Raw genomic sequence first — 14968 nt, forward strand, 5'->3', positions numbered from 1 at the left:
CTTAAGTTCGGCACAATCTGACTACTTTTGCTAGTTATCAAGATCCTACCAGGTACACTCAGCACTTTTCCGGCCCAGCGTACCTGGTTTTCAATCCGATGCCCTGGAGGCGGCAGGTGCCATAGGAATCAATGGGAGTCTGACAGCAGCGAAAGCTTATGTTCGCTGCTGCCCGATATCCCATTGATTCCTATGGGAAATGTTTACACCTAACACCCTAACATGTACCCTGAGTCTAAACACCCCTAATCTGCCCCCCTACACTGACGCCACCTATATTATACTTATTAACCCCTAAATCTCCACTCCCAGAGTCCACCGCTACTCTAATAAACGTATTAACCCCTAAACCGCCGCTCACAGACCCCGCCACAACTCTAATAAATGTATTAACCTCTAAACCGCAGCTCCCGGAGCCCACCGCCACTCTAATAAAATTATTAACCCCTAAACCGCCGCTCCCGGACCCCGCCGCAACTAAATAAAGTTATTAACCACTAAACCGCCGCTCCCGGACCCCGCCGCCACCTACATTATATTTATTAACCCCTAATCTGCCGCCCCTATACCGCCGCCACCTACATTATATTTATTAACCCCTAATCTGCCCCCCCTACACCGTCGCCACTATATTAATTTTATTAACCCCTAAACCTAAGTCTAACCCTAACCCTAACACCCCCCCAATTTAAATATTATTTAAATTAATCTAAATAAATGTACTATTATTAACTAAATTATTCCTATTTAAAACTAAATACTTACCTATAAAATAAACCCTAAGATAGCTACAATATAATTAATAGTTACATTGTAGCTAGCTTAGGGTTTATTTTTATTTTACAGGCAACTTTGTATTTATTTTAACTAGGTAGAATAGTTATTAAATAGTTATTAACTATTTTACAACTACCTAGCTAAAATAAATACAAATTTACCTGTAAAATAAATCCTAACCTAAGTTACAATTACACCTAACACTACAATTAAATAAATTAAATTAATTAACTAAAATTACCTACAATTAAATAAAATAAAATAAAATAAACTAAAGTACAAAAACAAACAAACACTAAATTATAGAAAATAAAAAAAATTACAAGAATTTTAAACTAATTACACCTAATCTAAGCCCCCTAATAAAATTAAAAAAAAAAAAAAAATAATAAAAATCCCTACCCTATACTAAATTACAAATAGCCCTTAAAAGGGCCTTTTGCAGGGCATTGCCCCAAAGTAATCAGCTCTTTTACCTGTAAAAAAAGAAATACAACCCCCCAACATTAAAACCCACCAACCACACACCCAACCCTATTCTAAAACCCACCCAAACCCCCCTTAATAAAACCTAACACTAACCCCCTGAAGATCACCCTAAAAACCTAACACTAACCCCCTGAAGATCACCCTACCTTGAGCTGTCTTCACCCAGCCGGGCACAAGTGGACCTCCAGAGGGGAAGAAGTCTTCATCCGATCCGGGGCAGAAGAGGACATCCAGACCGGCAGAAGTCTTTATCCCGGCGGCATCTTCTATCTTCATCCATCCGGAGCGGAGCGGGTCCATCTTCAATCCATCTGACACGGAGCATCCTCTTTCATCGACGCCCTAACAAAGAATGAAGGTTCCTTTAAATGGCGTCATCCAAGATGGCGTCCCTTGAATTCCGATTGGCTGATAGGATTCTATCAGCCAATCGGAATGAAGGTAGGAAAAATCCTATTGGCTGATCCAATCAGCCAATAGGATTGAAGTTCAATCCTATTGGCTGATCCAATCAGCCAATAGGATTGAGCTCGCATTCTATTGGCTGTCCCAATAAGCCAATAGAATGCGAGCTCAATCCTATTGGCTGTCCCAATCAGCCAATAGGATTTTTCCTACCTTAATTCCGATTGGCTGATAGAATCCTATCAGCCAATCGGAATTCAAGGGACGCCATCTTGGATGACGTCATTTAAAGGAACCTTCATTCTTCGTTAGGATGTCGATGGAAAAGGATGCTCCGCATCGGATGGATTGAAGATGGACCCGCTCCGCTCCAGATGGATGAAGATAGAAGATGCCGCCTGGATGAAGACTTCTGCCGGTCTGGATGTTAGGGGCAGCAGATTAGGGGTTAATAATTTTAGTTTTTGCAATGCAGGAGGGCCTCGATTTAGGGGTTAATAGGTAGTTTATGGGTGTTAGTGTACTTTTTAGCACTTAATTTATGAGTTTTATGCTACAGCTTTGTAGCGTAAAACTCATAACTACTGACTTTCGATTGCGTGACGAATCTTGCGGGATAGGCTGTTCCGCTCACTTTTTGGCCTCCCAGAAAAAGCTTGTAATATCGGGCTATGGAAGTCCCATTGAAAAAAGTCTTTACGCAAATTCCGTAAGTTAATTTGCGGTACGGCCAAAAAAGTGTGCGGTGCCCCTAAACCTGCAAGGCTCATAATCCCAGCGGTAGTGAAAAAGCAGCGTTATGAGCCTTAACGCTGCTTTTTCACTCATACCACAAAACTCGTAATCTAGCCGAATATTAATAATGAATATTGCATAACTATGTTTTTACATGTTTTCATCTACTTAACTGTAAAAGGCTCCAATACACTTCATTATATGTCTATATATATGTGTACATATGTATTTATATGTTTATATGTATATATGTCTGTAAATGGCGAATCATGTCCGCCCTGCATCGCTAAATGCCAACATCATACTTTGTCAGCATTTAACATTGCAGAAACATTTCTGGTGAAATGCTTGTGCAATGTCGCCCCCTGCACATTCGTGGCTGATAGGGATGATAGCAGTCTGCCACCTCAGAGGTGGCGGATGAGTTAAGGAGCAGCAGTCTTGGCAACTTTGATGTTTCGCAAAACAGTTAACCAGAGCTCTGAAGTTGCAGTAATCGTTCTAGAGAGAATCACGATTGTGGTCAAGCGATTATGTTTACTTTTAACTCATAATACCAGTGGTAAGCCCAACAAGTGTTTACTTTTAACTTGTAATACCAGTGGTAAGCCCAACAAGTGTTTACTTTTAACTTGTAATACCAGTGGTAAGCCCGACAAGAGCAAACCTTCATGATAAACCCCTTATCGCTTGGAGACAATCGCTTGCATTCCACAGTTCACTCATAGGCCTCTATTTATTAAGCTGTCAACCGCAAATACGCTGGATTTACGCAGCGTATTTGTGGCGAGCCTGATTCCCCTTAGTTATCAAAGGCTATAGACCGGCAAAAGTAGAATTCAGTGACGTAACATACGATCCGCCGGACTCAGTCCGACACAGATCAATGGTTACGTCACTCCAGATGTTCCGGACGTAAGTTCGGCACAATCTGACTACTTTTGCTAGTTATCAATATCCTACCAGGTACGCTCGGCACTTATCCGGCCCAGTGTACCTGGTTTTCAATCCGCTGCCCTGGAGGCAGCGGATGCCATAGGAATCAATGGGAGTCTGACAGCAGCGAAAGCTTATGTTCGCTGCTGCCCGATATCCCATTGATTCCTATGGGAAATGTTTACACTTAACACCCTAACATGTACCCTGAGTCTAAACACCCCTAATCTGCCCCCCCTACACTGCCGCCACCTATATTATACTTATTAACCCCTAAACCGCCACTCCCAGAGCCCACCGCCACTCTAATAAACTTATTAACCCCTAAACCACCGCTCACAGACCCCGCCACAACTCTAATAAATGTATTAACCTCTAAATCGCCACTCCCGGAGCCCACCGCCACTCTAATAAAATTATTAACCCCTAAACCACTGCTCACAGACCCCGCCACAACTCTAATAAATGTATTAACCTCTAAATCGCCGCTCCCGGAGCCCAGCGCCACTCTAATAAAATTATTAACCCCTAAACCGCCGCTCCCGGACCCCGCCGCCACCTACATTATATTTATTAACCCCTAATCTGCCGCCCCTATACTGCCGCCACCTACATTATATTTATTAACCCCTAATCTGCCCCCCCCTACACCGTCGCCACTATATTAATTTTATTAACCCCTAAACCTAAGTCTAACCCTAACCCTAACACCCCCCTAATTTAAATATTATTTAAATTAATCTAAATAAATGTACTATTATTAACTAAATTATTCCTATTTAAAACTAAATACTTACCTATAAAATAAACCCTAAGATAGCTACAATATAATTAATAGTTACATTGTAGCTAGCTTAGGGTTTATTTTTATTTTACAGGCAACTTTGTATTTATTTTAACTAGGTAGAATAGTTATTAAATAGTTATTAACTATTTTATAACTACCTAGCTAAAATAAATACAAATTTACCTGTAAAATAAATCCTAACCTAAGTTACAATTACACCTAACACTACAATTAAATAAATTAAATTAATTAACTAAAATTACCTACAATTAAATACAATAAAATAAAATAAACTAAAGTACAAAAACAAACAAACACTAAATTACAGAAAATAAAAAAAATTACAAGAATTTTAAACTAATTACACCTAATCTAAGCCCCCTAATAAAATAAAAAAACCCAACAAAATAATAAAAATCCCTACCCTATACTAAATTACAAATAGCCCTTAAAAGGGCCTTTTGCGGGCATTGCCCCAAAGTAATCAGCTCTTTGACCTGTAAAAAAAGAAATACAACCCCCCAACATTAAAACCCACCACCCAGGGGCGTGTCTAGCCGGCGCCATGATCAGTCGCACTTCATAGCAGCTCTGCATATACCAAAAGACTTATATTAAATTGTGACTGAAATCTAACTAATTACAGAGCCTCAAAACTCATATTTGATTCCTGATGCCTCCAGGAACTGTTAGGTATCAGTATAATTTTGTTCCAGTGCTGCATGAAGTACTAAATCAAATCATAAAGAGCGGCGCCGGCCTACAACTGCTAATTTTACTAAAGCCTCCCAAGACTGTAGGGCTCTGCAGGATCGATGAACCGCCTGAACAAGATGGAGTACTCAGACTTACATGATTTACTGCTGGAGCTCACAAACAAGCTAGATAAAGGGTTTGACGACCTGGTCGCCATTTTCAGGGAAGTACCTGTACAAGATCACAGTGACTGCCTCACTAACGAAGACCCGATTCTCACAGAATCATCAGTGGACATATCCCCTACTCAGCAGCGCTTCCCATCGTGGGGAGTTAAGGATGGAAGAGCCCCGAGTTGTGAGTCGAGAGATCATAGAGTGGCTGACACTGTATTTGACCTAACCGGCTGGTCACTCTCGCACGCTGAGGACACGCAGCAGCATCTATTCATGAGCGCAGATATGCCGAGCGCTGAGCCATCTTTTCTAACAGACATGCAACCTATACTATATTTGGCACCATATACCCACTGTCTCGGTGGGACGCAGTCAGATGTCCATTTGGCTTGGATCTTGGAACGGGCGGCTGCGGACGACTCCCAGTGGCGGGACTATGAGATTCTTCACCTCCAGACTGTGAGACCTGCAGATTTTACATATACCCGCTTGTTTGAGAAATCTCGCATTCAGTGTGCCCATGTTCACACAGTTTCCTTCTCAGCCTACAATAAGCTGGTGCGATCCTGTCTGCGAGTTGGAGTGGGTTAACCTAAAAAGACTCTTCAACGGCACCAAGATGGACAGTGTCCTATTTAAGCTTAGGCAATGTTTAACGTGAACTTATATGTAGTTTAGGTTTAACTTGTGCAAATAGTTCACAAAATTTAGCTTTAATCTATGCCTGAATACATGTTTGTTTTTATGTAGCCTTCCCTTGAGTTACCCCTATAACCAATTTCTGGCGGCTGCAAATATTACTGTAGGTGTTAATTGCTGAGTAGGTTTGCTATGACTGATTCGCTTTAGGTAGTGCTGTGCTACTTGCTCTACTATTGTCTTTTACATTCTCCTAAGCTGAGCTAACAAATTCTCTAATAGTTCTACTATCTGATATACTGTTTTATGATTACTATGGGAGCTACTATCAGGTCACTCACAATAAGGCACTCTCTCCCAAGATTATATAGTTTTTATAACCCCATCAGTTTGCTACAAAAAATGTATAGACATAGCACCCCTTTAGTCACTTCAGCATCTCTCCCTATGTGTCTTCTCCAATACATGTTTACATAAGGTTGAGAATTTGAATTATATTGGACTAGGTTGCTTCAGCTAGTAGATTAGGATTTGCCATAACTTCCCTTACATAGTTTATATTGTGTGCACAGCTAGACTGTACATTAATCCTGATAGCCCCCTTCCCTAACAATGTAATAATCTACTGTCTCAGTGAGTGATAAATCTGTCAGCACCATATCATACAGTGACACTAGCTATCCATAAATTTTCTTGATAACTATTTTTGCCGTGTGGCTACACTCCACCCCTGAACATAAAATATGTGCTCATTACTGCTCACTAAAGTTATGTTAACATTTCATATGCACTTAGGTCTGATAGTGTTACCTTTTGTTACTTGCTAGGTGTGAAATATACTACCTATATCTTCATTTCAAACATACTGTTAGCCTGTATATATTCTGAACTATACCATTAGCCTCCTAGATAAGGAGCAGCTTGCAGATAGTTTAGACCAAGGTTTCCATTTTGCATATGTTTATCTTGCATTTTTATATAATTTGGAGTACGCTCCAAAAGTTCTTGGGTATATTATACCAACTGCTATGGTCAGGTTTAGCTTAAAATTCTTTTGCATTACGCAGATAAGCTTGAATAGGGTATATAGCAGTTATATTGCAGATGTCAGTTAGGAGTCTCCCTGGTATATGTAGCATCTCGACACTGTTACATGTGCAAAGAGAAAAACTACTGTACCTATACCTTTATTATTTTTTTTTATTTTTTCTTATTCTTTTCTTTTTCCCCTCAAATTAGCAACCTAACAAACTAAGTGCCCTCCCACCCCATATAAGATAACCCTCTAGATCTCTAAAACTGATCTGTAAACTTTATATGACTAAGAAGTAAAAGACGCCCAGTTTAAAGCACCCGGGGACAAGTCCATAATGAGAGTATGTGCATTATATTTTAACTTAGGTGGCCTACACCCTATGTACTAGTCAATATATCTCAAGGAGTTGCCTCTATTACCCAGTTGAATCATATTTACAGCTCAATAAACTAGCCTCACCCTTAGTAGCATTAGAGACAATGACCCTCTTCCCTATATAACCAATACGTTGTGCTAAAAAGGGCATGCTCCTATATTGGGATAATATTTATCCTTCCCCTGAAAAACAAATAGAAAGCCATCCCTCCTAGAGCTTGATCTAATGTATATACGACCTTAGCCTACTTCCTATGCCATAACACTCCTCTAGATTACAAGAACCTACTTCCTCATCCTGCACCCTACCATCTCTTCACTATGATCAGATACTATCGGTTCACTCCCCCATTATACACTCTAGCCCAATAACCCTTACTCCAAGCGGTGCTTACCCGCTGATTGTTATTGGATATTCTGAAGCCCATAAGGGGCTACCAACTTGGCTATCATATGCTTTTCTTTCAGTTCCATGTGTTTAAATGGTCCATAAGTGGCCGTTCATATAGCCAACTAATTAAGCTACTATATTAAGAAAATAGAGGTCAGAAAAGCCTATTTGTTGACATATATTGTTATGTTCTTTTTCATTTCTAACATGTCTTATTTTCACTATATGTGACAATGTTATGTACAAATTGATATTCTTATCCTTATTGCTATAAGGCTTCTATTGTATGTTATACTATCATTTTGAAACCTCAATAAAAAAATATAAATAAAAAAAAACCCACCACCCACACACCCAACCCTACTCTAAAACCCACCCAAACCCCCCTTAATAAAACCTAACACTAACCCCCTGAAGATCACCCTACCTTGAGCTGTCTTCACCCAGCCGGGCACAAGTGGACCTCCAGAGGGGAAGAAGTCTTCATCTGATCCGGGCAGAAGAAGACATCCAGACCGGCAGATGTCTTCATCCCGGCGGCATCTTCTATCTTCATCCATCCGGAGCAGAGCGGGTCCATCTTCAATCCATCCGATACGGAGCATCCTCTTCCATCGACGTCCTAACAAAGAATGAAGGTTCCTTTAAATGACATCATCCAAGATGGCGTCCCTTGCATACCGATTGGCTGATAGGATTCTATCAGCCAATCGGAATTAAGGTAGGAAAAATCCTATTGGCTGATCCAATCCGCCAATAGGATTGAAGTTCAATCCTATTGGCTGATCCAATCAGTCAATATGATTGAGTTCGCATTCTATTGGCTGTTCCAATCAGCCAATAGAATGCGAGCTCAATCCTATTGGCTGATTGGATCAGCCAATAGGATTTTTCCTACCTTAATTCCGATTGGCTGATAGAATCCTATTAGCCAATCGGAATTCAAGGGACGCCATCTTGGATGACGTCATTTAAAGGAACCTTCATTCTTTGTTAGGACGTCGATGGAAGAGGATGCTCCGCATCGGATGGATTGAAGATGGACCCGCTCCGCTCCAGATGGATGAAGATAGAAGATGAAGAATTCTGCCGGTCTGAATGTCCTCTTCTGCCCGGATCAGATGAAGACTTCTTCCCCTCTGGAGGTCCACTTGGGCCCGGCTGGGTGAAGACGGCTCAAGGTAGAGTGATATACAGGGGGTTAGTGTTAGGTTTTATTAAGGGGGGTGTGGGTGGGTTTTAGAGTAGGGTTGGGTGTGTGGGTGGTGGGTTTTAATGTTGGGGGGTTTGTATTTCTTTTTTTACAGGTAAAAGAGCTGATTACTTTGGGGCAATGCCCCACAAAAGGCCATTTTAAGGACTATTTGTAATTTAGTATAGGGTAGGGAATTTTATTATTTTGGGGGGCTTTTTATTTTATTAGGGGGATTAGAGTAGGTGTAATTAGTTTAATTTTTTTTTTTTTTCTGTAATTTAGTGTTTGGTTTTTTTGTACTTTAGTTAATTTTATTTAATTGTAATTAGTTTTATTTAATTGTAGTTAATTTATGTAATTATTTTAATGATAGTGCAGTGTTAGGTGTAATTGTAACTTATGTTAGGTTTTATTTTACAGGTAAATTTGTACTTATTTTAACTAGGTAGTTATTAAATAGTTAATAACTATTTAATAACTATTGTACCTAGTTAAAATAAATACAAAGTTCCCTGTAAAATAAAAATAAATCCTAAAATAGCTACAATGTAATTATTAATTATATTGTAGCTATCTTAAGGTTTATTTTATAGGTAAGTATTTAGTTTTAAATAGGAATAATTTAGTTAATGATAGTAATATTTATTTAGATTTATTTAAATTATATTTAAGTTAGGGGGTGTTAGGATTAGGGTTAGACTTCGGTTTAGGGGTTAATAACTTTATTATAGTGGTGGCGGTATAAAGGGGGGCAGGATAGGGGTTAATAAATATAATGTAGGTGGCAGCGGGCTCCGGGAGCGGCGGTTTAGGGGTTAAACATTTTATTTGGTTGTGGCGGGATCCGGGAGCGGCGGTTTAGGGGTTAAACAATTCATTTAGTTGCGGCGGGGTCTGGGAGCGGCAGGATAGGGGTTAATAACTTTATGTAGGTGGCGGCGGGGTCCGGGAGCGGCGGTTTAGGGGTTACTATATTTATTATAGTTGCGGCGGGGTCCGGGAGCGGCGGTTTAGGGATTAATAAGTTTATTTAGTTGCGGGGGTCTCCAGGAGTGGTGGTTTAGGGGGTAAAACAGTATAGTTTAGTGTGGGTGCTTAGTGACAGTATAGCAAGAAAGCTGCGAATAAGCCGAAGAGCAGCGAGATCGATGACTGTTAGTTAACAACAGTCAGCTGCTCATCGCACCGTACTTGGTGCACGGCTTTTTGACAGCTTTCTTGATAAATTTGGCAAACGTATTCAGGTCCGCAGCGGCGATGTTAGGCGATCTTAGGCAAGCATATTGGGGCTGTCGAATGCAGTTAAGTAGACAGCTTGATAAATAGAGGCCATAATCTAGCCCTTAATATGTAAAAAACATACCTGAAGCTATAAACATTAGTCCCTTTCAGCACTGTTTCCAATCAACCCTGAAATGGCTTTGCTTTATCCTTGTCCAATCAGCATTGACTTGCTGATTAGACTCAGGAGTGAGCACACATTAACATTGATCTTGCAGATCAAGAGGAAATTTCTGATTCTAATCTAGGGTTGATCACACACATGTGCCTCTCTGAATCATATCTCTAAAATTACACAAACACACAGTGTTGCTCTACAAATGACAAAGTCACTTATATTTACTATTAATAAAACAGCCTCCCTAGTCACCCCAACCACTATGTTATTCTAGAGGACATATTTAGTGCATTTGCTCTGTAGAAGAACATATGATGTTCTAACCTTTATGAAGTGAGGTAACTGAAACACATAAACGCACACTATATTATTATAAGATATTTTCATTAACAGTTGACAAAGGATTAGTGCTGCTAATGCCCAACTATACCAACCAGCCATAAAAATAATGATTAGATTTTATTATTTAGAAACACTCTTAGAGCACATTACTGTTGCTGTCTCTAATATCTCTATCTGTAAATGTATACATTTATACAGGAAAGTAGTCAGTACAAGCAGAGTCCAGTAACAATTAGGCAATCCAAAGTATCAGCAGTTCAGGGGTTAAACAGGAGCATAGTCAGAGGTAAGTAGAGTTCAACAACAGTTAGGCAATCAACAGTAATACAGAAGTTCAGGAGAATAGCACCCAGGAAGCACATAACCTATACTAGGGCAAAGAATAGTAGGCAGACATGGTACTTATATAGGCGCATATTCATGCCAAGGAGGCTCCCAGGTGCGATCTGACCGGCATCAGGAAGAGGAGGCATGCGGCGATGATGTCATCATCACGCACCTACTGCCACTGCCGCGTCCATGGCAACGGAGCGGCAATGGAGGAGCCGTGACAAGGGGCAAAAGAGCTAAATTTATTTTTATGTGGGTTTTGGATAATTGTGAGCTTTTGAGGGGGTGGGAGACCAGTAGCATGTTGAGAACTGATTTCATTTCTGATAGAGTCAATTTTGTCATTGAAGTAGCTGGCAAAATCTTGAGCTGAGCAGTATGGGAACATTTGCGTAGGTTTCATGTCAGAGGAGTATGCCAGGGCTGAGGATGAGTGTATGATTTCTGAGCTATGGTAGGTGGGGCCAGATTGTCAAGGACCAATGTACGGGTAGAGTTATAGTGGCAGATAGATTAATCAGGGCAGGAAAAGGAGGGGATGAAAGAGAGGAGAGGTTCGAGAGAGCTAGCGAGCTGTTGCTGATCTAATGACGACGCTTCTGTAAAGTTTGGTGTGAGGGGTAGAAGAAGGAGGGAGAGTTGTAGTAAGGGATGTGATGTTACAAGTTAGGAGCAGATGGTCAGAAAGAGAAAAAGGGGAGTTTGTGAAGTTTGAGATAATGCATCGATAGCTGAAAATCAGATCAAGGAAGTGATCATCTTTGTGAGTGGGAGATTCAGTCCATTGTGAAAGGCTGAAAGAGGAAGTGAGTTGCAGAAGTTGTTTTGCAGAGGAGGCAGTGGGTATCTGAGGAAAGGAAATAAGGTAGCCAGGTGGCAAAATGATCTAGAAATAGAGTTGAATAGCCAGGGGGTGGTATATGACTGTAACGGGTATAGCGAGGGGAGAGAATATGCGAATCATGTATGTTTCAAATGAAGAAAATGTGAAGAAAGAGAAGGGTTGTATTTGTTGAAAGTAGCAACAAGAGGAAAGTAAAATACCAACACCACCTCTGTGTCTATTATCAGACCTAGGATTGTGGCTGAAGTGGAGACCCCCAATGTGACAGTGCAGCAGAGAAAGCTGTGTCTGAAGGAGAGAGCCAGAAGATTGATAGAGTGGTAGATAGAGTTCATGGATAAAAGTTGCAAACAGAGCAAGAGTTCCAGAGTGCACAAGTAAAGGGGGTGGTAGCTTTAGATGCAAGAGGAATGAGATTAAGGTTACCAGTGTTTTGTTTTTGAAGTCTATTGAAGGGCACACATGGTTGTGCAAGGCTAGGAAGTTGTTGGGGACCAGGATTAGGGAAGATGTCACCAGCAGATTGTATGAGCAAGAGGGAGAGTGACATGAGATGAGATGAAGATTTGCAGTAATGAGTGCATTTGGCAGGAGATGAATGCAGGACCCAATTAATTTTGATTTTTGCTACCACGCCGAGAAGAACAGTATAAAAGTACAAAGTTTCTTTAATAGGGCCAGATTTCGAGTGGAGAGCTATTTTAACGTACACCTGTGCCATTTTCCCAGGGTGCCTGTGAGCCTCATAACAAGCAGAAGACACTTTGCCCAGGTGCTTGGATCCCTTTTGGAGAGCAGGGGCCACTTTCCCAGAGTGCTTGAGTGCGTTTTGGCAGGAACCACTTTCCTGGGGTACCTTTGCACCTATTAGTTAGCAGGGTCCATTTTCCTGGGGTGTCTAAGCACCTATTGGTGAACAGGGGTCAAATTCCAGTGGTACCTGGGTGCCTAATAATGAGCAGGGGCCACTTTCCTTGGGTGCATAGGAGCCTTTTGGAAAGCAGGTGTCTGGGAGTCTATTGGCAAGCACATGCAGGTAATTTGATTTTCTGAAAGCTATTTGCCCAACTGCTTATTAGACAAAAGGTTTTTGCCTAAGAAAATACTTTTTTTAAAGCAGAAAAAATCCTAAAATAACTATTTGCCAAGGTAAAAGCCATTCTTTTGAAATAACTTTATGCCTACCACACACACACATATATATATATATATATATATATATATATATATATATATATATATATATAACCAGATTACAAGTGGTGCTCTATTTAGAGCTTTTACTTAAGTGATAACACCACCAAAAGTAGAATGTAAAACAAGTTGAAAGTAAAACTTTTCTGCGCAAGCAAAACTCCCTGTGTGCTAGCTCCAGGACTTCGGATATTGTGACCGCGATAGACTTCAATAGAGAACGCAGCAGAATAAAAAAACTAATACTAATTGTTTACTAACCCAATAGGAGTTATCAATATTTCACAATCCAATGTTCTTAACATATAAGAAAATGTTTTTTTTGTTTTTTTTTAAATAGATATTTCTATGTATTAATTCTTCATGTGTGCTAAGCCGACATGAGTTATATTAAGGTGTGTGATGTATTTATTAAATATAAAATATTGAAAAATATTAATAATGTAAATAATTATTTAAAAAAAAAAGCAAAAAGTGCTGCGCGCTAAAGGCACTATTAGCGTTAAAAAATATAGAAATGATTAAAACATTGAGGCAGGTATCAGTACATTTTGTGCCTCAACTTGACACTTAATCATAGGAATAATTATTATAGATGTACAAAAATATTCTAAAAAAAATCAATAGAATATATTTATATATTTTACAGTAACAATAATATTTTTAATAAGATTTTTTTCAATATTTTGTATTTAATATTTACATAACACTCTTTAAGATAATTAATATTTTTTATTAGATTTTGTTTATATGAGCGTAACAGTTTATTTTAATGTATTTTGCTTGTGTTTGGTGCAACTTTTATTTTAGCCCTAACCCTTTACCTGAGGTCTTCCGTAGCGCTAACCCTGCGTGCATTAAATTTGATTACACTTGAGCAAACACGTTTACTTTCGCCTTGTAATAAGAACGTAAATTAACACTGCTTCTATATTGCTATATATCATGCATAATAAATTTAGCTTGCCACTTGTAATCTAGCTCATAATGTTTTTTTTTATTTCTTTTTTATTGTGGCAATAATTGTCCGGAACAAAAGTGAAGGTAACATACGTTTTGTCTGACACATGAAAAGGAGCCTTTCCTGCCTTGAACAAGTCAACTACATTCTTTTGCTGTGTGCATTTGTATGTTCGTGTACTCATTAAAGGGCACAATCGTTTTGTGTTTTCAGACAAAAATATATTACAGAATTTTTATATTCCTCTGAACCCAAATATCTAATAGTTATATGATTTTTCAGAATATGTTATGAGTTTTCTTACCAAACGTATTCCTGGAAGTTCTTTCTCCATAAGTGTTTTCATCCCCTCATTTGTGAGAGTGCCTTCCTTGCTTGCATACATGTTAAAGACATTGACGATTGTTGTGAATGCTGTCTCTAATTCAGTCATCGTGCAAACTTAGAGTTGTTCTGCTACTGCAGTCTTAGGATGTAAGGGAAATGTTGTATTACAGACACCTTGAGTCATTTATATATTAGGTGTATCTCAGATCTCTAGTATGAGGTTATGCATATTTATCGATAAACAAACGCCCAAAGCTTTGTCAGTGACCTGTAATTATTGACACAACTTAAAGAGTTTAGATAGTTTTAACTTTGCTAATTAGATTTTCTGTAAACAGTGAACTCTCCTTAAAATTACCCTGGCCTTTGTCAATTATTATTTATTAGAGATATTTGAGGACAAAAATTTCCGCAAATATTCGGTGGCTGCACTATTCAAATTTTTGTTAAACATTTACATTAATTTTCATTAAACAAATTGAAATGTTTCAAAGCTACATGTTTCAAAGTATTTTTCATTGGTGCATTTATTTGGATTAATTCATCTGAAAATTAAATGGATAGTAAAGTCCAAAATAAACTTTTACAGTTCACAAATGGCTTGTAATTTTAAACAACTTTCTAATTTACTTTTGCTTTCTTTCCTTTTGTTATTCTTAGTTGAAAGCTAAACCTAGGTAGGCTCATATGCTAATATCTAAGCCCTTGAAGGCCGCCTCTCATCTGAATGCCTTTGACAGTTTTTCACAGCTAGAGGGTGTTAGTTCAAGTGCTTCATATAGATAACACTGTGTTCAGGGACGTGAAGTTATTTAAGAGTCAGCACTAATTGCAAGTCTGTCAAAAGATATGAGATAAGGATTATGAGGCAATCAGCAGAAGCTTAGATACAAGGTAATAACAGAGGTAAAAGGTATATTTCTATAACAGTGAT

At 39.1% G+C, this 14968-nt stretch overlaps 1 protein-coding gene across 1 annotated transcript in view; it reads right to left on the bottom strand.

Annotated features, from left to right (window-relative positions):
- LOC128647518 (protein S100-P-like) overlaps nt 1-14158 on the bottom strand; it is a 28629-nt gene extending 14471 nt beyond the window's left edge. Inside the window, exon 1 of the mRNA XM_053700303.1 lies at nt 14012-14158. Within this exon, the coding sequence (XP_053556278.1) occupies nt 14012-14140 (129 nt within the window). The 5' untranslated portion in view covers nt 14141-14158. The remainder of the gene's footprint in view (nt 1-14011) is intronic.
- Between the last annotated feature and the right edge of the window lie 810 nt (nt 14159-14968).

Source organism: Bombina bombina, chromosome 2, assembly GCF_027579735.1.
Source record: "Bombina bombina isolate aBomBom1 chromosome 2, aBomBom1.pri, whole genome shotgun sequence".
Classification (NCBI taxonomy): Eukaryota; Metazoa; Chordata; class Amphibia; order Anura; family Bombinatoridae; genus Bombina; species Bombina bombina.